Genomic DNA, 26,633 nt, shown 5'->3' on the forward strand with positions numbered 1-26,633 from the left:
TGTGTTTCTCAAAAAGTACTGGTCTGATAGCTTTGAAATTTGGTATACAGGTTTCTACAGATAAGCTTAGTAATATATATTGAATTTCTGATGAAATCTGTAATTTTGTATTTTTGGGGCAATTTTTGCCATTTTTGGTCAAAAAATGTGTATTTCCAAAACTACTTATCTGATAGCTTTGAAATTTGGTTAACAGGTTTCCATAGATGAACTAAATGATATTTATTGAAATAATGATGACATCTGCAATTTTGAATTTTTGGGGCAATTTTTCCCATTTTTGGTCAAAAAATGTGTTTCTAAAAAAGTACTGGTCTAACAGCTTTGAAATTTGGTATAACTAAGTGTGATATTTTGAAATTATGATGAAATCTGCAATTTTTATTTTTGGGGGGCAATTGTTGCCATTTTTGGTCAGAATATTTTATTCTCAAAAACTACTCATCAGATAGCTTTGGTTGACATGTTCTTAGGGATGATCGGATGTGATATATTCAAAGTATGATGAAATCTTCAATTTTGTATTTTTGCAGCTTATTTTAGCCACATTTTTCTGGCCACTGCATTGAGTTATCAAAGATTTCCACCTTCTTCATCAACATGTGTCAAAAATAGTTATTCTGTACATAAACACAGCGGAGCTATATCGCCGCTAGGTCGCTTGTTAATACCAGAGCTCTTTCTTCCATTGTACCGTACAAGACAAACGATTGTCAATTAAAAATCAACAAAAAATCTTTCTTGAATGTATTATTACGTCATAAAAGAGACATCAATCAACAGTGACCATCCTGTATGAACAACAATAAATATGATTTAACTTGGATAAAAATTTGACATAATATTACCAAAGTCGTGTACAGTAATAATTATTATTCAAGATGAAAAATCCAAGATATGCAATACATAAGAAGTAATGATAACTGTGACATGATGGACAATTGTAAGGGCACATCGAGTTTAATTGTCAGAGTTTACAAAAAGCAAGCAATACAGTCTTGTGACGTAATATCACAGTGCAGGTCTAGAAAAACACAGATATTCATATTATCTTTGATTGTAGTTTTCTGTGATGTAGTAGTTGATGCTTTCAGCAACTCAATTAATCATTAAAATATCAATTTAGTTAATTGCACAGGTAAATGCATTGTTGTTGGTAAACTGAACGGAAATGCAATGTAGTGTGACAACAACATTGATGTATTGCAGATATGGAATGAGGTGAAGGACACATATCACTATTGTGTACAATGTAATGAATTCTACACTGCATCAACAGGTGGTGGATTTTATGATTGAAATAGATCTGATAAAATAAAGAGTTATTTCCTGTTCTGTGTGGCTTCTGACCTTCCAAAAATTAGAATTTTATTTTGTTGATAAAGACACCAATTGCTATGCTAAAGATACCATGGAATGATGTCAGCTGTTATCTTTATTACGGAATTATCCCTATAAAATATGTCATAAATACAACATGCCTTCAATATGACTGAGACAATATGTATTACCAGTACTGGAGATCAGTTGGTGTATTCAAATGTATGCGTAAATTGGTGTATATATATATCCATCCATCCAGTACAATAACCTGAGGATCTGTAATGCATAGTATTTAAATTTTCAGATGTGATTTTGAACATACTTCAATAGAAGTATAAGCAAGCTGTGTTCTTGCAAAGTAAGCATGTACTAGTTAGATGTTGCCTTCATTTCAACTAATTTCACACTCCCTTGTCACATAAAAACATTATAAGTATAAAAACAAGAGATGCATAAACTACATTTTCCATAATAACAATCAAATGTTCACTCCAGAAAATGAATTGTTGTACTTGATACAAGGTAATTTTTCATTTGAAATATCAATACAGAGTGATTATTCATTGTGGTTGATCAAAAATAACACATATGAATGCATTAAAGGCTTAGCCATGGTAATACTGGGACTCTGTAGACATATATGGAGGTATTCACCAATGTTAGAGACTCACTTTCATCTTGTAATGGCTGTATCATATTCCGGTCACATCAGCCATGAAGTAATGTTTCACACTCTTGCATGTCAGATGTAATAGTACAACATCCACATCAATAATAGTCGTACTGTAATGAGAATTATGACATACAAGTCAATTTAAACCACACTTTAAACTTTTTCCACACATACCATTTTAGGATAAAATTCCAAAATAAAATCAGTTTACAGCAGTATGCATAATGCAGTCTAAGCGCATACACTTGCAAGTCATATGTCAGAGGACGTCTACAGCAAATGCAATATGGTTCAGATTTCAAGTTGTCAAGATCTTGCGTTTACTTTATACAACTGTGCAAAGTAGTCTTTAAGATTATGCACTTTGATTGTTTTAAGAGAAGGAATTGTTACAGTAATAATTTATTTGTGAAATAGTGTATTAAGCAATTATATTTTTTAACATGAACTGTAAAAATTAACTGGCATGAATGTTTCCTTTAAGTTAAATCTTAAATTCCCGGAACTTCATTCATTCAGGACCCCATGTGTTTATCAACACTGGAATAGTGGAACCACTGCCCAATGAAAATAGTCCAGTCAGTCTTGAACATCTGGATGTACCAAGTATTGATAAAAGGGTCCTGGAAAGAGAGGAATTGAAACTACTTGAAAGGTAAGCATGCGTCTGCTATAATGGTTTATCACTTGTATGAATTGATAGAAGCAGATAATAAACATGTCTTCTTAGCTGTTTTCCATTTTAGTGAATGTAGCTTCAACTCTGTCAATTTGCTAATTTAAGATGTCGCTAATTTGAACTTTTCCCTCTATTTAGCGGTCAGGATGCTTTGTAGCTAAATCAGTAACCTGCTAATTGCAATGAAAATCCAAAAGCATGCAGCTTTTTCAAAGTGTTTTACAGAACATATTGCCAAACAGTATCAGTATTTACAGCTAAAATCTTTTGATGAGTAATTGCAATATTTACAATGAAATATTGATATTTACTGTGTTACTATAATGGTAAGATAGGATGTGCTGACCATATCTTTACCCGGTTTCAATTGAATGAAATTTGTTTGCAAGGAAGTGTTGTTTTTATCTGATGCATCAAGATGTGAGGGGTTCTGTAAATCTTTGGAGTGCTCACCGCAGATGAAATTTATGAGAAATGTAAATACACTGCAAGGTTTAAAAATTGTAGATAGTAGTCCATCAAATTTCTGCCAGCCAGGAACAGCCTGTAAAGGTGTTTATGGTCCGTGATATTGCACACAACTTTATGCTGTGATAAGTTTATCTTAAAATGATATAAACCTGTGTTGTCAAATCTGTAAATGATAGCGTCTGTTATCCAGGTTGTAGTACAGTAGTCATCCATGAAAACAAGACGTATATGGTACTAAAAATTTCCAAGAAAACAACAGATCATAAATTTTGCTGGACACTGACATATTTTCAATATAGATAGATATTGTTCAGTTTATGAAACAATGATGTTTGAAAATATTGTCATGTGGCAAAGTTTTTATTAAAATAATCTAAATAGTTAATGGCAGCTGTCACTCAGGTCTTCTGAAGTCAGTTGGTTTATGTAGTTCTCATTTCAATTTACTGTGTGATTCGAACAGACACATTTCAAACCATTCACTAAATGATAAAATAGAGTTTTTCAATGGAGAAATGCATTACTCATATCATAAATATTTAAATCTCAATCCCCTGGTGTCTCTCCACCAATCATGTTTTCCAGAACTTTACATAATGGTTCCAGGCTGCTTGGATTTTTGACTGTGTTTTGTGTTGTGCCAAGGATAATATTTACCTTGAAAATACCCTGTCTTTGTAATTCACTTGTCAACTGATTTCTTTTTCGTGTTCTATGATTCTCAAACCAGTACTACCCAGTAATCAATTTGTAGACTTATGCAAATTTTGCTAAGTGGCTGTTAAATTTATTCCTCTGTAACAAAGTGTTAATTTCTGCATCTACATGAAAACACATTCCTCAGCAAATGTGTGAGTTTGTACGTTTACATTGATGCCTGACTTTTGTTGTGGTGCCTCCACAAACTAACTTCTGTAAAATACTTTGGACTGCAATCATTTTACTTCAATTTCAAATGTATAATGGATTATATTACTATGAAAAAAAGCTCTTATCCAATGATAAAATATATTGTTGCATAATTTATAGAAGTTTAGTTGATACCAGTGTGTACAGCAAAGACACATTTCATCTTTATCCAGTGATGACCATTATTATAATACAGTGAAGTCAAAATATTGTTTCTTCGATAATATTAGTACAAGTATATGAGAATTCAAACACATTTAGTTACATCTATTAACATAGTTTTGTATTAGTATGGTTAGGGTTTGGAACCAGTGTGTGTTTTTTATTCATGATATCCCATGATTGACAAATGTTAGTGTAATACTATGGTCATTGTTTTATGAAGAATTTTCCCTTGGCATAATTCAAAAGGTACTTGGATAAATAGTCAGCATTGCAGCAGTTTTCTCAAAAAAGAAATGTTCACCGTGAATTCTCTTGTAACAGTATGGTTTTACATTGTTTAGCTTAAGGCCAGCAACTCACTAATTGAATTTATTAAAATTCTGAATGTAGTGTTGCCAGTTAATTCTGAATACAGTGTTGCCAGTTAATTCTGAATGTAGTGTTGCCAGTCAATTCTGAATACAGTGTTGCCAGTTAATTCTGAATACAGTGTTGCCAATCAGTGAAGCGTGAATCACTAAAGAATAAAATAAGCACAAATTATGATAAATTTGATTAGTTGTAAGTGTTCCCATAGCAACATGTGCCAATTATATCTAGCTACCTGTATGTCAAACATGTGTTATGGGGACGAATTGAAAAGCCAGTCACACATTCATATTCATGAGATAACATTTTTAAAAGAAAAAAGCAAGCTGCATATGAAATAATTAAAGATCCATTAGCTGTAACTTTGGTCATTTTTAAAATTTTGTTTGTTCTGTGTATCATCTGCAGTGTCTGGTTTGAATCCCTGAACCATGGAGAAATTCCTAATATTTAGCTCATAAATATACCCTATATGAGTATAATCTGCATTGTTATTGTTTAAATTTTGTATTCAGGTCAAGACTAGAATACATTTATCAACAATAACAATGGTCATTTCACATATACAGGCTGTGTTGGCAAGCAGGACACCGAGCATTGGTCATGATGATCGGATTATAGTAAAATTCTGTAGTTGATACATTGAAACAGAGTAGTGAAAAATTAATCAACAGTTACAGCTAATGTCCCTTTAAGGTAAAGTAAAGGTCAGATCATTGTGATTCAAGTTTTGAATAGAATGAAGATTTCTTTGAAATGAAATGATGGTAATTCTGAGTATGAGGTGATTTGCCAATATATATATATATATATATATATATATATATATATATATATATATATATATATATATATATATATATATATATAAGTATAAAATATTCCATGAACAATGAAGATGAACTGTGCTTCGTTATTGACATGCGCAGTGAGTTTGGAGTGGTTGTTAGCATCTCTTAGTAAGCTATACTGGTAGTTGAAAAGTCAGTGTACATGAATGACAAGTAGGCTAGAATAAAATAAATCCCTGAACCAAATATCGATATTAATCTTTTGGAAACTCAGCAGTCTATTCTTGCCATTCATTCTAATATTCCTGGTATATGTAGAGTAGTATACGATTCACATTACTTCATTATTGGTCTAATTCAATTCTGAATCTTCATCTTCTGTAATTCTATGCTGACTCTACCTTATTATTGTTCAAAAGTTTCTGGTCAACTTTTTCAATAATTCATTGTTTTTGTTTCTCTTTTCAACGTGACTGAAGTTGTCAGTTTCTTAGCAATTTTTCATCAACTTTTGAGTGAAAGTCCTCAAAATGTATAGTATCCTGTATTTTGTGAACACACCACCGCTAAGTTGAGGAAAAACAGGAGGGTTTATTGCAAAAAGGAGAACGTAACGCCAACAAAGTATAGAATAAAGCACAAAATGAAACGGCAAATATAAAGCAATAAGGGGCATAGAACTAGTGCCCTCGCAGATCTCAAACTAAGTACTATCAAAACTTACAATACAAAACAGTCAATATAGAAGTAGCAGACTAACCTACAATAAAATATGAGCAAAATATATGGGAGAGGGCCCTGAGCTGGTATGGCATGAACTCAGCGGCTGAATGAATGAATGAATGAATGAATGGGAGCGATGAGACAAAGGCTTGATTATGTAGTGTCGTGTGCAAACGTGGCTGATTGGCTGGGAAGGAGGATTGATAACAGTCATGGCCGGTAGAAGAGCTGATTGGCTAAGGGGACGACAGTGAAGATGTAAGGAAGGCAGATAGCTAGGTGTAATCACAAAACACATCTGTGATAAAACACAGATTCCACGTTATCCTTTCACTAAAATACCCACAACCTGGTAGACCTTTATTACTTGTGATTTAAGTCAGGTAATAACTGTTATTTCAAGCTTTCAGTAGAGTACCTTTTGGAATGTTAATTATATATGAAGATGAAAGCAGTCTCAACATCTCCCTATGTCTGTCTTTTTAGTAATCTTGTAAAGCTGTTCAATCTACAGAAACAGCACACAAACTGGATATGGTTTTTCCACCAGTGGTAGTGCTGAAACAACATCATGTTCTCCTTACATCATAATTGGCATGCTGTTCAATACACAGTTCTGTAAAACGGTTTTTCATCAGTTTTATTTGAAAACACAACATACATGTATCACTATAGGTCAATATCAATCTTGAAGTATCTGTTGCTAAAAGTTTTGAATCACTCATGCAGTAACTGTGTTAACCATAAGATATGTTACTATTACATTGAGTGTGTACATATTAAAGCTTTGAAAAGATTTAAGGCCTCAACGGACTGTGATGAATCCTATATATCTTGAATGTGGAATTAGACTTTAATTATCGTACTATTGTGAGAAATGAATAATAGTAACAGCACAGCACCTCAATATTTCCATTACTACTCAAGGAAAATCACAAAACCAAAATAGCAGTGAACATATCTGAAATAATATCTGAAAGTCTGACAATAATTGATCCTAATTTATCCGATGTAAATACTTCAAAGTATGAATGAAGCCAGAGGCTAGTTGTGACGTCAATACATAGATCATTTCAAGAAATTACCTGTTCCATTGGTTAACTGTCTGTGGCAGTCAGTTGATTAACATCCATTTTATCTGTGCACAGGGAAAGACACTAAGGGTTGTCCGATTGCCCGGGGCAAGTGAAAGTCGCGTTCGGGCAAGTGAACCTCCGATGCCACTTGCCCGACGGGACAAGTGAAAAAAATAATACCTAGAAATCGAATTCACGAGAGCGATTTTCTGGTGAGGGAACACGGACTTAAACAACAAAAAATTTTCATGTTATGTCATTGTGAACATTTCCATAAGATTTTTCATAAAATTGCATGAAGAGTTGATGAAAAGAATCATGTAATCGCTTTCAATAAAATGCAGTTCAAACAATACCACCGGTTAAATACCGTACGCTGATTTTGCACATGAAAAAGCTGTTCAGCTGGTGGAGCGTACGTTCACCAAAGTTCATTGCATTGACTGTGAGGTTACGGTGTCTCACAATAATATGTTGATACGGTAAAAAAAAGAAACACACAGCGGTTTTTGTGCTTTGTATGAACGTTTATAATGATGTAAAAATAAAGTCCAGTGGTGAAAAATCACCACATAAAAGAGAGGTTTACTAAAACGTACTCTTCAATGTTAACTTGTTGACAGTGAGTGGCATCGTGGCAAGACCGCATGCAATGAAAGTCATGAGCAAGCTTTGGTGTCAACGGGTCCAGTCTTTGAATTTTCAATGAACACTGACTTAATTTTCAGGTCAATAATATAAAAGTTACTTGTCCGTGGCGACCAACCTCTCTGTTTGTGAATTTTCCCATTCTAAAATGACTGTCAAGAAGCAATTGGAGCGAGTTTGACATCGAGAAATTCATCGTTCAAGACACATAGAAAACCACCGACGCCTTAGGTTGTTGGTTTAAATTCTATTTAGTCTGCGCATGAGCATTAAAAAGACCACCTAGGTTATTAGAAAAACATAGGATACTGGTATAGTGCAATGGTAATCCAAACTTCATAGGGCTTGTGTATGATGTCAGCGCAGTAAAAACATGACAAAGAAGTACATTATTTTTCAGAAGCTTCAAAAACATTCCTTTATAGCTACAGATTTTTTTCTTTCTGTACATATAAGTTAAAACTTTTAACTGCAAAAATACTTTGAAGGTACAATTAAAATGGCTGTTATTATTTGTACATTAAGACCTAAGAAAGTAAACATACAAACATATGAACTGTTAGAATTTTTTCTATGAATATGAAAGCCCCACTAGCTGTAAATCTTGAAATTTGTTGACCTAAGAGGGCTTCCTATTTTTTCTGGTTTTCTTTAAATTCTACCCATTAATAGGATATAGTCTTTTGCAGCTTTACAAAACATTCTTTAGTGAAAAATTGGACAAGTAAATTTACATTTTAACCATTATTTTGATTTCCCACCATACTACAAAGAAAACAAAACATTGTTGTCCCAGTTGAAAACATTCAACACTATGCATTACATTGGACTACTCTGTTGTTTCCGTGAATATTCAAATGCATATATGCACGATGTACACTGTTTTTGCTATATTTGCATTGGGTGCCACTTTACGTTTGGGCACACATTATTTTTCTTGTTTTAAATTGCACATGCAGTCTCACTTGGCAGTTAACAATACTTGTATTCCAACCCCTCAAAGAGCACATTCCCAAAATCTTGTTTTAGTTCAGAAGTAAAATCACATAAAGAATGCTATATGATACTGCTAATGGGGCTTTGATAATTAATTTAATATAAATGAGCCATCCAGTACTCTTAGAAGTGTGAGGAGAACCCTATGAGAATGTCTGACATTTTCTCATGATAACATGGTAATTTTCAAAATAAAGAGTGTGAAATGAAAAACCAATGTTTTAGCTTTGTTCAAACACGTAATTATACTGGGCAAGTGGTTTTCCAATTCGGGCAAGTGAACCGAACCCCCCACTTGCCCGAAGGGCAAGTGGATAAAAAAATAAGTGTCTTTCCCTGGTGCATATAGTCATTAAACAATTAAATGCATACAATACCCTGTACAGTGCATTGTTTAAGTTGTATACTGTGATGTCATAGAGAGATTGATGTAGTGAATGAACAATCTTAAATATCTCATTATAGTGGATGAAACCTAAAAGGCTTTATCTAAGCTTTTTCAGCTTCTAATGAATATATCCCTCATTTATAAATGACTCAGTTGTGCACTGCGGTGACTTGACCATGGAAAATTGAAGGATATGCTATGTAAAAAAACTGCATGACCCTGGCATATGTATAAATATACAAAATGATCTTGCTAATAGAAATAGCATAGATTTTGAAAGTGTGAAGAAGCATACTGAGAAAATGAATATGAAATGAAAGACATCTGTTATTGTTGGTAATAAGGGTGACTGTGTGTGCTGATATAATTAACATTTAACTTTTGTCATTACTACGACTTGTACTACGGTAGACTCCAATGCAATATTCATAATACATTAACAGTAGAGGCTATAAAAGTTCTTTTTAGGCTTCCTATTAAGGCTCATATTACAAATTTAAACTGTTCAGTTTCTGTATAGTAGCATTAGCAATTTTAATAGCCTGTACCTAGCTATAATAACATATTGCTGTGAAATTTTCGGATATGAATGACAAAGTTAATGTTCTTAGTGCTTCATTTCAACAATTTATTCTTGGGGTTTCTGATCATGGTCTTTTGTGTCAGCAGTGTCGGAGAGCTATACGGAGGTATCCAATTCACGGTACAGTAAAAAAAACAAATGCTGAAGTATCAGCATAGATTGGTTTTGACTGATGAATCAGAGGTCTGCATACACCTACTCAATGTTTGAGTCAAACTGGTCTGGTTATGTACATATTGAACTGGGACAGTGGGTGTAGTATGCTCGGACTTCTGTTTGTTATAACAATTTTACATTTTTTACAAGTAGTTATGTTGACAGAATTAGAAATATTGAACAATCAATCAAATCACTTCTTGATTTTAACTTTAAATATTTGCTTAGTCTGAGTTATCACACTATGTTTCCAGTGTTTCTTCTGGTCTACAACCACAATTTAAATGTTTGTTGATGTGTCTACACTGTAATACCAACCTCAATTTAAATGTTTGTTGATGTGTCTACACTGTAATACCAACCTCAATTTAAATGTTTGTTGATGTGTCTACACTGGTAATACCAACCTCAATTTAAATGTTTGTTGATGTGTCTACACTGGTAATACCAACCTCAATTTAAATGTTTGTTGATGTGTCTACACTGTAATACCAACCTCAATTTAAATGTTTGTTGATGTGTCTACACTGTAATACAAATCTCAATTTAAATGTTTGTTGATGTGTCTACACTGTAATACCAACCTCAATTTAAATGTTTGTTGATGTGTCTACACTGTAATACCAACCTCAATTTAAATGTTCGTTGATGTGTCTACACTGTAATACGTACCAACCACAATTTAAATGTTTGTTGATGTGTCTACACTGTAATACCAACCTCAATTTAAATGTTTGTTGATGTGTCTACACTGTAATACCAACCTCAATTTAAATGTTCGTTGATGTGTCTACACTGTAATACGTACCAACCACAATTTAAATGTTTGTTGATGTGTCTACACTGTAAGGCCAAATAAAAAAATATGTGCTGTTCCGATTACATGGTTTTCAAAAATAGGGTAGGTAGGTAGGGAATTTTTTTTTTTTCAATTTTTTTTTTATTCCTCAATTTGCATTTTGTACGCGTTCCAACAAACTATCAGTAAATAATTTCCTCATGAAACACACTCAAATTGAATATCAAACTATTAAAATAAAATAAAATCGCGTGATTTCATGCGTTTCATGTTTTTTCATATAGTTATGTTTACTTCCTGGTTTATGAAGCTCAAAAAAGTCTAGGGTCGGAGGATAAAATTGGGGTAGGTCGGGTAATCGGAACAGCACATATTTTTTATTTTGGCCTAATACCAACCTCAATTTAAATGTTTGTTGATGTGTCTACACTGTAATACCAACCTCATTTAAATGTTTGTTGATGTGTCTACACTGTAATACCAACCTCAATTTAATGCTTGTTGATGTGTCTACACTGTAATACCAACCTCAATTTAAATGTTTGTTGATGTGTCTACACTGTAATACCAACCTCAATTTCAATGTTTGTTGATGTGTCTACACTGATAATACCAACCTCAATTTAAATGTTTGTTGATGTGTCTACACTGTAATACCAACCTCAATTTAAATGTTTGTTGATGTGTCTACACTGTAATACCAACCTCAATTTAAATGTTTGTTGATGTGTCTATATACACTGTAATACCAACCTCAATTTAAATGTTTGTGATGTGTCTACACTTATAATACCAACCTCAAATTAAATGTCTGTTGATGTGTCTACACTGTAATACCAACCTCAATTTAAATGTTTGTTGATGTGTCTACACTGTAATACCAACCTCAAGTTACGTGTCTGTTGATGTGTCTACACTGTAATACCAACCTCAATTTAAATGTCTGTTGATGTGTCTACACTGTAATACCAACCTCAATTTAAATGTTTGTTGATGTGTCTACACTGGTAATACCAACCTCATTTAAATGTTTGTTGATGTGTCTACACTGTAATACCAACCTCAATTTAAATGTTTGTTGATGTGTCTACACTGTAATACCACCCGTACGAAACAGATTTTTTGTGGTAAACATGCTGCAAGCTCTGGGTAAACATACCACGCATACTTTTGTGTGCCAGAACACTCTATCCATCCTGCGCCGATAGTCCCACTAGTGGTGCACTTGTGGTGATTAGCAATCTTTCTCTTGGTATGTCTACCACAAGACTGAAGTAAACAAAGTTGCAGATTGCTTTGTGGTATGTTTGCCATTGAAGGCTTTACGTAAATACAATGGTCACACAGCACAGACTGTGCAGAATCATGTGTAAGAATTCAAGGCTGCACGGTTACAGGGCAGCCAAATGAATGTGTGTGCCCAGCTGGCTTCTGTAGATGTACCGTATATCATATGCATGAATAAAGAATATACATGTTTGCACTCTAAATTTAATAACAAAATAGTATATTTATTGATTTTTCAAATGGGGATGTTAAAACGTGAATACATATTTGTAGGACAAATCTTAGTCAGTTTCCAAGAAATTAGGAAATTCACATACAAAAGTACCTGACTCTCCAAATGATACTTCTATACACAGTGACAAGATTTTACGAATCCAGATTACATCAACAATAGCACATATGTAAAGGTGCGGGATCGCTGGATTGCCAAAATAGCTTAATTTGAGCGATTTAGCAGCTATAGGCCCTATGGTGTGATCGAGGCGAGAAAAGTGACGAAGTTGATCTAATAAAGACGGGTATTCTGTTGATAACAATGTTGTTTCATACATAGGCCTACACTGTAGGCAGCCACAAAATCCCATGAAACAATTTTTCCCTGTCCATCGGGAAACATTTTGAGCCAATGATCTCCACGATAATTCAATGTTAAATTCATCAATTTCATGGCAGCAACGAAAATCTCGAAAATCGGCCGTAATCCATGAAGGAAAAGAACTTTGCCACAGTTTGGGTAATAATAAGCGGACAGAGCATGTCAGTCACCGCGGTCGGAGAAAACACTCATTCTATTTGTGTCTTTCGACAATTATTTTCCGAAGCCATCATATGATCAGTATAAGCATGGAGGTAGGTATGGTATAAGTTACTATATCGCCGACTTAGAAAGACAAGGGAATTATTAGTCGTATTGCCATCCACTGTACAAATGATTGACATCTCACTCAACCTGCCGTGAACACGTACGTACGTGTCTCCAGAGAAACGCGCCCGAACAAAAATCTAAGAAATTATTGAACTGGTATGTTGGATTTTTTGTATCTCACGCCTGTCGTATAGAACACAGTTTTTTTTCGAAATTGAATTCCAGTATCTCAGGGAAGGCACACTATAAAATAGTGCTAGTATAGTGCCTATGAAGGGTTTGCACGGTTAGCCCCGCGATCGAGGCGCCACTGGCACTGCTGTGCTAACTGCTATGTAATAGCAAGGGAGGGCCTACATAGTGTGGGGCTTAGTGTCGGGTCATAGCCACTGGTGCTGTCAATACACTTTTGCTTGGATATAGTCCGTCGAAAGCTGTAAGTTTTCAGTGAATTACTTTTGAATGAATTACTTCTAACAAAACTTCCACTACGATTCATGCTATGTTACGTACGTGTACAGCGATCGCGATTGCAAGGACTTTGTATCGGAAGTAATAGTATCACGCCTGATGACATCATAGATCATGTGAAGACTTCGTTGTGATTGGTCAGATTGGCGTGTCACAGTCAAATCTCAGCGGCAAATCTGATATCAGAAAGGCAGTTACGACCCCTTTGAATTGCTGAATGCATTGTCACTGTTTTTTCACTCGACTTTTGACAAAATTTCACTGAAATTTGCCGTTGGACATCACCTTGACAGCTTCGTATACCCTAGCTATGAATGTACAACCTATAGGCAATGTTCAAGACGCGTTAATTTTCATGTCATCGTCGTCACGATCGGCGTGTGAACAATGGTCACCATTCTTATAACCATGATAACACCCTGAGCTGGCCGAGCTGAGGATCAAGGCGATCGTTTGAATTTCGGTAAGTAAATTTTCGAGTATCCTTCTCTGCAACGTAACGACGAATTTTATCTGTTTTTGTTCTGTGCAATTCTCGAGTAACACTGTCCAATTGTCTGAATAACTCCCGAGGTTGAACGTTGAGTGAACAGTGTGAAAGGAGTGGCCTTTATCTGTGCATACCGATGTATTGATAGTGTCTATGTCTGGGGAATACATACTTCGACACTTCGGCGAAGGCACAGTCCCTCGGGGACTGTACCCAGGGTGAAACTTTTGCTTATATGTATACAAATTTCCCTCGATGTACGATATAAAACAATGAAAAAACAATACATTTAGGAATAGTTAGGTAAGAATTAAGTTCTTAAACTCTGACCTAGTATCGTTTGTACACGTGTTTCATGTCATGAAATTTGGTATACGTCTATTTATAAGATCATGCTGGACGATGCTGGACGTCTCTGTCTTTGACACTTAAGTTTCTTTTGAAATCTTCATTAATGTATTTTGACATTTGTTCAACGTTACCGGGTAACCCGTAAATATTTGCTGGCATATTGTAAGGCGAAATCCAAATCAATGATTGATTTACAATATTTCATTGAAGTTCTACATGAAATCTTACAACACAAAACATGCATACAATATTTTCAGTTATCTTTCTGTAGCTGTGGATCACTGGAAGCGTTGTCCCCCCCCCCCCCCCCCCCCCCCCATCTAAAAGTAATTTAGATTCACAGATATAGTAGTAAACTAGTTTTCATGTCACATGTAGTCAAAATCACCAAACATAATCGCTGGGACTTTTTCCTTTACATTCCTTTTTATTCCATTGCATTTTCTTACTTGTAGCTGGAAGTGACGACATGTCTTTGTGGCAACGGATGCTGAGAAAAAGCAATGCTGATGACAACTTTACATCACCAATCTCATAAACCCACATTGGTCCCAAAAGAGTAACAAAGCTTGCCAAATATATAAGTGTAAGTACCGTTTGAAATATCTTTACAATTTAGTGACCTGGATTCCATTTCATGATATGTGCAAGACTCATTGTGAAAGGTATGTCAAGGCAGTTGCAATTACATACTGACTGGCAGATTGTTCTCTTGGCATTTTGTCTACTGTACTGTGCTAGTATATGTGATTGCATTAATGTTTCTTTTCTTGTTTTTCTTTTTTTTTTGTTTTAGCCCTTTCTGTAGTCTACGGAAAGTAAACCAAGACACTGAACAATCAACTGGATCAAAAGTAACTGTTCCCACTATATCGTTGGATATGCCAACACTTTGTTATGAAGATGCCATGGATTAAGGGAGATATCCTGTGAAAGAACTGTTGATGAACTTGTGATTTCTTTTGTTTTGAGTCATTTGTTAGCATTTCCATCTGCAATAAATGTAAGGTAGGAATTCAATGAAAAACCTGGTAAGATTTTCTTTTGTTTGTGAATGTGTGTGAGTGTTTGTACCTGTGGCTACATTCTGAAAACTTACATGAGCACAGAATGAATGAGTAGCTACAGTGTGAGTGGTCGTGGCAAAGTGTGAAGGGTAGGGGTATGCTACTGGGGGTGGGGCTACCCATAGGGTCAGCTTCAATAGCGGTATGTATACCGTAAATCCTGTTTGTGGCAAGTATACCGCAAAAAAATTCTGCAAAGCCTAAACTTTTGTGGCAAACATACCAGGACATGCATGAGTGTCGTGGTAAGCATACCACAATATGTGCGCCGCAAAATCCATCAACATGCGAAAATCTCAAGCTATGCGTAAGCTTACCACAACATGTTGTGGTAAACTTACCGGGCAATTATGAAGACTTTACCAGAACTTCGCCGCAAGGCTTAAATTTTCGTAAGGGCAACCTCAATTTAAATGTTTGTTGATGTGTCTACACTGTAATACCAACCTCAATTTAAATGTCTGTTGATGTGTCTACACTGTAATACCAACCTCAATTTAAATGTTTGTTGATGTGTCTACACTGTAATACCAACCTCAATTTAAATGTTTGTTGATGTGTCTACACTGTAATACCAACCTCAATTTAAATGTTTGTTGATGTGTCTACACTGTAATACCAACCTCAATTTAAATGTTTGTTGATGTGTCTACACTGTAATACCAACCTCAATTTAAATGTTCGTTGATGTGTCTACACTGTAATACGTACCAACCACAATTTAAATGTTTGTTGATGTGTCTACACTGTAAGGCCAAATAAAAAAATATGTGCTGTTCCGATTACATGGTTTTCAAAAATAGGGTAGGTAGGTAGGGAATTTTTTTTTTTTCAATTTTTTTTTATTCCTCAATTTGCATTTTGTACGCGTTCCAACAAACTATCAGTAAATAATTTCCTCATGAAACACACTCAAATTGAATATCAAACTATTAAAATAAATAAAATCGCGTGATTTCATGCGTTTCATGTTTTTTCATATAGTTATGTTTACTTCCTGGTTTATGAAGCTCAAAAAAGTCTAGGGTCGGAGGATAAAATTGGGGTAGGTCGGGTAATCGGAACAGCACATATTTTTTATTTTGGCCTAATACCAACCTCAATTTAAATGTTTGTTGATGTGTCTACACTGTAATACCAACCTCAATTTAAATGTTTGTTGATGTGTCTACACTGTAATACCAACCTCAATTTAAATGCTTGTTGATGTGTCTACACTGTAATACCAACCTCAATTTAAATGTTTGTTGATGTGTCTACACTGTAATACCAACCTCAATTTCAATGTTTGTTGATGTGTCTACACTGATAATACCAACCTCAATTTAAATGTTTGTTGATGTGTCTACACTGTAATACCAACCTCAATTTAAATGTTTGTTGATGTGTCTACACTGTAATACCAACCTCAATTTAAATGTTTGTTGATGTGTCTATATACACTGTAATACCAACCTCAATTTAAATGTTTGTTGATGTGTCTACACTTATAATACCAACCTCAAATTAAATGTCTGTTGATGTGTCTACACTGTAATACCAACCTCAATTTAAATGTTTGTTGATGTGTCTACACTGTAATACCAACCTCAAGTTACGTGTCTGTTGATGTGTCTACACTGTAATACCAACCTCAATTTAAATGTCTGTTGATGTGTCTACACTGTAATACCAACCTCAATTTAAATGTTTGTTGATGTGTCTACACTGGTAATACCAACCTCAATTTAAATGTTTGTTGATGTGTCTACACTGTAATACCAACCTCAATTTAAATGTTTGTTGATGTGTCTACACTGTAATACCAACCTCAATTTAAATGTTTGTTGATGTGTCTACACTGTAATACCAACCTCAATTTAAATGTTTGTTGATGTGTCTACACTGTAATACCAACCTCAATTTAAATGTTTGTTGATGTGTCTACACTGTAATACCAACCTCAATTTAAATGTCTGTTGATGTGTCTACACTGTAATACCAACCTCAATTTAAATGTTTGTTGATGTGTCTACACTGTAATACCAACCTCAATTTAAATGTTTGTTGATGTGTCTACACTGTAATACCAACCTCAATTTAAATGTTTGTTGATGTGTCTACACTGATAATACCAACCTCAATTTAAATGTTTGTTGATGTGTCTACACTGATAATACCAACCTCAATTTAAATGTTTGTTGATGTGTCTACACTGTAATACAAATCTCAATTTAAATGTTTGTTGATGTGTCTACACTGTAATACCAACCTCAATTTAAATGTTTGTTGATGTGTCTACACTGTAATACCAACCTCAATTTAAATGTTTGTTGATGTGTCTACACTGTAATACCAACCTCAATTTAAATGTTTGTTGATGTGTCTACACTGGTAATACCAACCTCAATTTAAATGTTTGTTGATGTGTCTACACTGTAATACCAACCTCAATTTAAATGTTTGTTGATGTGTCTACACTGTAATACCAACCTCAATTTAAATGTTTGTTGATGTGTCTACACTGTAATACCAACCTCAATTTAAATGTCTGTTGATGTGTCTACACTGTAATACCAACCTCAATTTAAATGTTTGTTGATGTGTCTACACTGTAATACCAACCTCAATTTAAATGTTTGTTGATGTGTCTACACTGTAATACCAACCTCAATTTAAATGTTTGTTGATGTGTCTACACTGATAATACCAACCTCAATTTAAATGTTGTTGATGTGTCTACACTGTAATACCAACCTCAATTTAAATGTTCGTTGATGTGTCTACACCCTGCTTTCCTGGTGACCATCATAACGTGCCATTACATTGTCAACCATGGTCGATGATGTTTTGACCATCAGTGACAATGACTGCTGACCGTCATCCAAACTGACAATGTTTTGACAATCATCAACTGACGTTTACTCATTGTCACAACATGGTCTTCACATGGTCAAGAAAAAATAACGACAATGAAACATGGTCATATTATGGTCATCACATTGACAATGATTTGATGATGACTGACTGGTCATATGGTCACAGTCAAAACATGGTCATTAGATGGTCAAGGAAAAGATTGTGACTATGAAACACAGTCATATCATCATCACCTCGTTGTAAATTATTTGACCATGTTTGATGGTCACAATCTTTCCCTAACCGTCATGATGTGTGCAACTGATCTGATGCACATGTCATTTTATGTGGTTCTACAGACTGTAGGAACTCTCACAACAGCTGCACGGATGCCAATGCAGGGAGGGAGACCTGTCAGCACCACTATCATTATGTATTCAGAAAAATGATTTTGCCAAAGTCGATAGATTTCTCATTCATCACAGCAGGATTACAGACAAACACATGACTTCACTCACAAGATTACAAAAAGTTAGTAAATTCTAAATGAACAATGGAATTTTTCATTTATTTTCCCACGACTGACAATCCAAAGTTTTAAACTTACAAGAACAGGCAGATTTTCACTTGTGGTTGTGCACAATTCAGCTGCTTTTAAAAGCATCAGTTTTTCAAGTATATATACCGTAGTTTGGCGATCACCTCACCTTTAAGTTACTGATGCCCACAGACAAGACATGAGGCAAGTCCCTAACCTGAGAGTTGAGTTTTGAGCTTACGTACACAAGATTTGAGAGTCTCTGTAATAATCAATCAAACTCTTCATATCGTCGACGATCTTGTTTTGCAAATCGTGGTTGGATCATACAGCTGAATTTTTACGAAACAAAACAAATTGTCAAAACAGAAACATTTTTTCTGTGTATGTAAAAGGGAGAATTAGTGCTGTTACGGACGCAATGTATGTCCATTCACCTCTTTCAAAACGAGCAACAATGACGGGTCGTAGACTTATATAATGTTACTGCAAATTTGTACCGTAAAAATTTCCATAGAACAGGACCTTTTACTGTTGAAACCAGTGTGTGAAATTAACTTGAAATGCAAGCTGGTCCGAAGGACCAATAGCAAAGAGAATCTGCTGGTCCTTCTTGATGTATGTTGGTCCAACAGAAAACTAACAAAAAGCCCTCAAAAATGTACTTTCAATTGAAAATAGCTGATAATATAGTACATTATCAGTCTCTCCTACTCTGGTGTTGTTATATAATATTGATACAAATAAATGAACAAATATATATTTTAATTTTTTTTGCTCAATAATATATGCCATGACTAGAGGTAGGTATCACCCAGAACCAGATCTCTATGGGAAAAGTTTTTAAAGTTAATTCCAAAATTAACATAGGGAAAAGTCTTTCAGTTGACATTCCAAATTAATATGAGAAAAATTCTTTCAGTCCTCATTTCCAATTCACATTGCAAAAAGTCTCAGGTTTCATTTCATTTCATTTGGGGAAGTCTTTCAGTTTTCATCTCATATCTCTACTACATGGGAACAAGTCTCCAGTTTTCATTTACACCATCAGTTATTTCAAAGAGATCGTGGGCATCATCATCCTCAGAGCAGCCAGAGTCTCCAAGCTCAAAGTCAGATTCTTTAATAGTATGATTCTACATCAGTGTCCCGATCAGCACACTCAGTAGCAACTGCATTTGCAGCATTGCCTCCTTTTGCACAGTTTCCTGTTCCTGAATAGATGTAGATGCAGTGACTGTCACAGCATCTGTCAGCAACTCCTTTTTACGTCCAGTGCAAGCTATCTAGACAAAGTCTTTTGATGGACGGTTATTTATACATATGGCATGGGCATTACGGGACAAATACTGAGATAGCAGAGTTTTGTGAAGATCGCACTGTTCATTTTTTTGCAGTGTTACCTACAGCTTTGGCGCATTGCGGTGTTCTTAGCGTGTTCCACGGCGATTTTATGAACCTCTGACTGACAGTGTGAGGCTAAATTAGAGTGTCTAAAGTTGTTAGTGCCAACCACAAACGGACCCTTACGGTAGAATAAGTTGAGAAAGCAGATTTACAAGATATGCGGCTACCTTATGGGCAGAGAGATCGCCGTATGCTCGTCGGCATGGCATGCAGTACATCTTCGACTTATCAAATAACAACCAGTCGCAGAACTCATTCCGCCATGCATGCTGAAAAGATCGCGGTTTTGTCTTTCTCGATCAGGCAAACAATAAATAAATAAATAAATAAATAAATAAATAAATAAATTGTGCTGTTCAGATAACACGGTTTTCAAAAATAGGGTAGGTAGGTCGGCAGGGATTTTTTCCAAAATATTTTTATTTTCAAATATGCACTTTTCAGGGGTTCAGGGCAGTCAAACACTGGCCACAACATTTCCATAGAAATGTATCATACATATAAAAGGAAAAAAACATAAAAGACATCCTCGTTCAAGCAAAAATCAAATGCCAGGTGACGAACACTTGATTTTACGGGTTTTTTCTTTCTTTTTTTACTTACGTGTTTACGTTGTTCTAAAAAGTTTAGGGTCGGCAGGCAAAAAATAGGGTAGGTCGGGTTATCGGAACAGCACAAGTTTTTTTTCTTTGGCCTCATATTTCCCTCGTGCCTGTTGCTTCTCCTTGTTGTTTGTTTCTGTATTCTTCTTTGGGGGCTCACACCCTTCAAAAATACGCCACATATTGGTAGGGTGATCCGAAACAGCGTAGTCAGGTCGCGCGAGTGTGACAGCAGACTTGCAAGACCTATTACCTTTCTAACAAACTTTGCTAGTATCAAGAATTGTGATTGGTCAAAATAATAGCCTGCCCGTCAAATCGGCCAATTGCGTGCGTTATTTTAAAAAGTTTTAGCTGTCGCGGCTGTCGTTCTCTGTCCGAAGAGTTGGTAATTCGTTACGTACTGCAGTAGCAAAACTAGGAAAACCACTCATGCAAGCGAGGATCGGACCGACAATAGTTGGATACATAGCCAAACAAATTCGGTTTTCAAAATTATCATGTGAATTTTGCGCTGGTCCAAAGGACCAGTGGTCTGGAAAAACTGCTGGTCCGTCAGGGATTCTGTTGGTCTCGGACCAGCGGACCAGCGTTAATTTCGCACGCTGGTTGAAACGTACACAAATGTCAATGCTTTCAATGTTTAGTATAAGCACAGTCCCTGAAGCTAAAGCACACGGTACATACAGCCAGTCTGTGTCACTTGATCATCGATGCCACCAACAATATCTCGCCTTCAGAAGACGTGGATTGAGGTTACAATTTTTGTCCATGTTTTATGCGCCAGAGCTATATATATTGCACTCTATCCTGAGCTGATCAGCCGAATAAAAATCCAACACGCAATGTCAAAGCGTGAGCCGAATCCGGCTGGTAGCAGCTGACATGTTTAGTCAGAGGTCACGGTTTACCAAGTTAAGGTCGCGCATTGATACTGAATCTTCGTGCTGAAAGAACTGTACACTCTTTGTACCATTTCGAATCATTAGTATAACCATTTTCATAATGTAATATAATAAATAAATTGCTATTTTGAGTTTGAATTGTACGGGATTAGGGCCGATAGAGAGTCACACTCCAACGTTTAAAAACGGGACTACGTTATCAATTGCGTAATGATTATTGATCTCACTTCCGTGAAGGTCATGAGGCTTGAATGGCGCGAAGTAAGATTTCCGTACCGTTGACTTGGTATTCGTGATCAGGACTTCTCTGGCAGAAATTTTGGCGATCTTTGTATGGAATCACTAGCCGAAATACATCATAGTTTCGCAGAAATGTATATAGAGTACCAGGGACAGACGGAGTTCAAAATTTGTGAACGCGAAAAGCAGGTAAAGATGCCGACTATATTTTCCCAGTAACTTGTACCGGTATGCTTCCGTGCAGCACGGAGTGACCTGCAGCCAGGAACTGTCTATAGCGTCTGTGAGCCGTTCACAAATGCAGGTAAGTTGATATAACCATAGACCTTCGTTATACAAACCACAGTCCCTCTATCCAGAGGGACTGTGTACAAACGTACAACTGCACATTGCCATTAAATTACATGTACTAAGTTTCGTTGAGTAATGATTCGTACGGAATTCACTTTCAATTCACAACAATGCTGGAAATAGTGTATGAAAATAATTGCGAGAGTTTTACAGATCGTTTGTCCGTTTGAAATATTATTAATATATGATTATAAATGTTTATGCAGTTAGTGTCTGTGAGTTAGTTTTTCAAGTAACTATTGTCTCATTTTCAACTAATAATGTTATTGATTTCATTTATCAAATTGCAGTCAAACAGTAAAGACTCACACTATTTCCTGAACCATTCGTATTTTTCAGAATTCGTTGCTGTACTGTGAAGGGATGAGAAATTCAGAGAAAAGAAGCTAAATCGCTGCCTTTGACAGTAATGTTAATTTCACATGAACCTTCTCAAGTCAAAGTTTAATGAAGACATATTTATGTGGCATGAAAAAAACATTGGCATATAAATAAATCGTACCCTAAATTGAACTTAACGTTTTTGTTTCTGTTTTATTTTTTACTACTGTTTCTTATGAAGCTAGTATTTCAGAATTTATACATCTGTGCTGATTTACAGTCTGCCTCAATATTTTTCAGGTGTCCATCTGTAATTATGTTTTTAGCCATGTTTACACAGATGATTTCACAACTCAGTGTACATATCTGAACTTTCAAAATGTTGAAAGTGTGGTACAAATGCACAAATTTTGCTGTCACTACAGCGTGCTGTATCTTTGGTGTAAGCATCACTAATCTACATATAATAATAATGTTCTTTGGTACATTGTTCATGATGCTTCAGCTCTCTGAGTATTCTGCCAAAACAAAGTTTTCGATTTCTCAACCCTAATATTAAGAGTTGGTCGAGTAGTCTACATGACAGAAATTAGATAAGGTATAAACATCTCTTTTAGGCTTTTTTCAGGCATGTGTCTTTTGGCTGTTATGCAATCTTTTCTCAAAATTCAACTTTTTAAATATGTATCAAAATGTATTCACAAAATTCTCTGTTTATAAATTTTGGTCTTTTTTCACGTCCTCTTGATTAAAACGAAGATTTATTGCATTTTGTCAACATCATTGAATATCTGTTGGTGCAGAAAATATATTTTGAGAAGGTTCTGAATGATCAAATCTACAAAAGACACTCTTTGTACCTTATTATATTTGATTGAAAGAATTAGTAAATTTCACAAAGCATATATATTGTATAAAAGTCCTGATGAAAGAGAACATGGTCAACTACAGTACACATTAATTATTTGCACAGTAGTCACATGACTTACCTTTTAATGAACCTCCAAAGAAGTTGTTAAAAACAAATTTACAAAAATAGAACAAGATTTCCTATTAAACGTCTGTACACTTGCAAGCTGTTGTAATCGACACACATGTACTGTATTGGTCAGTAAATAGGTGACTATGATTCAGAATTATTTTTATTTTAATTAAAAGGTCATAATGACAAACAAAAAATAGTGAAAATATCAAAAGTTACAGCTACTGTGGCTTTAAGTCAATATCATGTACATGTTAGCATTTATTATATTTATTCCTGTCAGTAGTCATTGCTTAAGGTAGCGTGTCAGGTTTGTTGAGTATGTTTTGTCAAAAAAGAGTTGAGGGACAAATTTTAAAAAGTGCGTTTGTCTTAGTTATATGTGAAAGTATACACCTACAGACTTTGTCAGTTTAAACGCTAAAGTTTGAACCGTCACTCACCACAGATAATCGGAATTGTGTAGACGTCAAAGTGTCTTTGTTTTTCTATATCATTTTTTGAAGTCAAGTGATCAGTGTACCAAAAGAGCAGCTTTCAGGTGACACTTAGGTGAAATTCACATTTTATTGCCAAAATCTAAGTCCGAAAATAGGTCTTTGCCTGAGGGAACCACAGGCTGCCTTAATTATCACTTTATCCCTGTATAATTGTTGGGGTCATTATATGATCTTTGATATGTGTTTTATCAATGTTGACTATAATTGCAGTCAATGCAATGTTACACATAATTAAATTGACTGAAATGAATTATTTATATTCAGTTTCTGTAGCTGTATAATGTTGACATTTATGCAGACGCCTTCAATGACCATGTTTTGACCATCACCCTGTTCTGACAATCACTGACCAGGTTTTGGCAATCAACAATATCCAAACAAGACCACTGGTCGGTGACCATGTTCTGACCGTCATAGACAATGTTCTGGCCACCAATTTGACCAGTGTCCTGGCCATCAGTGACCATGTTCTGGCCATCATTGACCATGTTCTGACCATCATTACCCATTGCTCTGGCCATCATTGACCCTGTTCTGACCACCATCATTGGCTCCTCTGGTGACCATGTTCTGACCATCATTGACCATGTTTTGTCAATCATTGACCATGTTCTGGACATGTTCTGATTACTGTTGCAATGCAGCTTTATTCACAATGACCATGGTCTGTCCATGTTCGTTGTGAACTTTAATTGGCAATGTTTTGACCATGATACGACAACGATTTCTTTTGACCATATTCTGACTGTGATGTGACTATCATAATGCTGACCACCACTGACCATGTTCTGACAATGGTGTCAATTTAACAAACGTGTTCATTTCATGGTCGATCATGGTCAACTTGATAGTCAAAACATGGTCGAACATGGTCAATGACCATGGTTTGACAATGGTCAAACCATAGTCGACCATGTTCTGACCGTCATCCTTAAAGCAGGGTGTAAACTGTAATACGTACCAACCACAATTTAAATGTTTGTTGATGTGTCTACACTGTAAGGCCAAATAAAAAAATATGTGCTGTTCCGATTACATGGTTTCAAAAATAGGGTAGGTAGGTAGGGAATTTTTTTTTTTTCAATTTTTTTTTATTCCTCAATTTGCATTTTGTACGCGTTCCAACAAACTATCAGTAAATAATTTCCTCATGAAACACACTCAAATTGAATATCAAACTATTAAAATAAAATAAAATCGCGTGATTTCATGCGTTTCATGTTTTTTCATATAGTTATGTTTACTTCCTGGTTTATGAAGCTCAAAAAAGTCTAGGGTCGGAGGATAAAATTGGGGTAGGTCGGGTAATCGGAACAGCACATATTTTTTATTTTGGCCTAATACCACCTCAATTTAAATGTTTGTTGATGTGTCTACACTGTAATACCAACCTCAATTTAAATGTTTGTTGATGTGTCTACACTGTAATACCAACCTCAATTTAAATGCTTGTTGATGTGTCTACACTGTAATACCAACCTCAATTTAAATGTTTGTTGATGTGTCTACACTGTAATACCAACCTCAATTTCAATGTTTGTTGATGTGTCTACACTGATAATACCAACCTCAATTAAATGTTTGTTGATGTGTCTACACTGTAATACCAACCTCAATTTAAATGTTGATGTGTCTACACTGTAATACCAACCTCAATTTAAATGTTTGTTGATGTGTCTATATACACTGTAATACCAACCTCAATTTAAATGTTTGTTGATGTGTCTACACTTATAATACCAACCTCAAATTAAATGTCTGTTGATGTGTCTACACTGTAATACCAACCTCAATTTAAATGTTTGTTGATGTGTCTACACTGTAATACCAACCTCAAGTTACATGTCTGTTGATGTGTCTACACTGTAATACCAACCTCAATTTAAATGTCTGTTGATGTGTCTACACTGTAATACCAACCTCAATTAAATGTTTGTTGATGTGTCTACACTGGTAATACCAACCTCAATTTAAATGTTTGTTGATGTGTCTACACTGTAATACCAACCTCAATTTAAATGTTTGTTGATGTGTCTACACTGTAATACCAACCTCAATTTAAATGTTTGTTGATGTGTCTACACTGTAATACCAACCTCAATTTAAATGTTTGTTGATGTGTCTACACTGATAATACCAACCTCAATTTAAATGTTTGTTGATGTGTCTACACTGTAATACCAACCTCAATTTAAATGTCTGTTGATGTGTCTACACTGATAATACCAACCTCAATTTAAATGTTTGTTGATGTGTCTACACTGTAATACCAACCTCAATTTAAATGTTTGTTGATGTGTCTACACTGTAATACCAACCTCAATTTAAATGTTTGTTGATGTGTCTACACTGTAATACCAACCTCAAGTTACGTGTCTGTTGATGTGTCTACACTGTAATACCAACCTCAATTTAAATGTCTGTTGATGTGTCTACACTGGTAATACCAACCTCAATTTAAATGTTTGTTGATGTGTCTACACTGTAATACCAACCTCAATTTAAATGTTTGTTGATGTGTCTACACTGTAATACCAACCTCAATTTAAATGTTTGTTGATATGTCTACACTGTAATACCAACCTCAATTAAATGTTTGTTGATGTGTCTACACTGTAATACCAACCTCAATTTAAATGTCTGTTGATGTGTCTACACTGTAATACCAA

At 35.1% G+C, this 26,633-nt stretch overlaps 2 protein-coding genes and 2 long non-coding RNA genes across 4 annotated transcripts in view; 3 read left to right on the forward strand and 1 right to left on the reverse strand.

Annotated features, from left to right (window-relative positions):
• The window catches only part of LOC139122088 (adiponectin receptor protein 1-like), a 268,597-nt gene that overhangs the window by 45,305 nt on the left and 196,659 nt on the right, over positions 1–26,633 (reverse strand). The window lies entirely within an intron of this gene.
• The window catches only part of LOC139122091 (regulator of G-protein signaling 9-binding protein-like), a 71,174-nt gene that overhangs the window by 27,427 nt on the left and 17,114 nt on the right, over positions 1–26,633 (forward strand). Inside the window, exon 4 of the mRNA XM_070687475.1 lies at positions 2,516–2,651. Within this exon, the coding sequence (XP_070543576.1) occupies positions 2,516–2,651 (136 nt within the window). The remainder of the gene's footprint in view (positions 1–2,515; positions 2,652–26,633) is intronic.
• On the forward strand, positions 13,268–15,240 carry LOC139122078 (uncharacterized). The gene is made up of 3 exons (XR_011549390.1): positions 13,268–13,835; positions 14,669–14,799; positions 15,010–15,240. It is a non-coding gene; the product is annotated as an uncharacterized lncRNA (long non-coding RNA).
• On the forward strand, positions 21,823–22,674 carry LOC139122079 (uncharacterized). The gene is made up of 2 exons (XR_011549391.1): positions 21,823–22,114; positions 22,501–22,674. It is a non-coding gene; the product is annotated as an uncharacterized lncRNA (long non-coding RNA).

This window comes from Ptychodera flava, chromosome 21 (assembly GCF_041260155.1).
Source record: "Ptychodera flava strain L36383 chromosome 21, AS_Pfla_20210202, whole genome shotgun sequence".
Taxonomy (NCBI): Eukaryota; Metazoa; Hemichordata; class Enteropneusta; family Ptychoderidae; genus Ptychodera; species Ptychodera flava.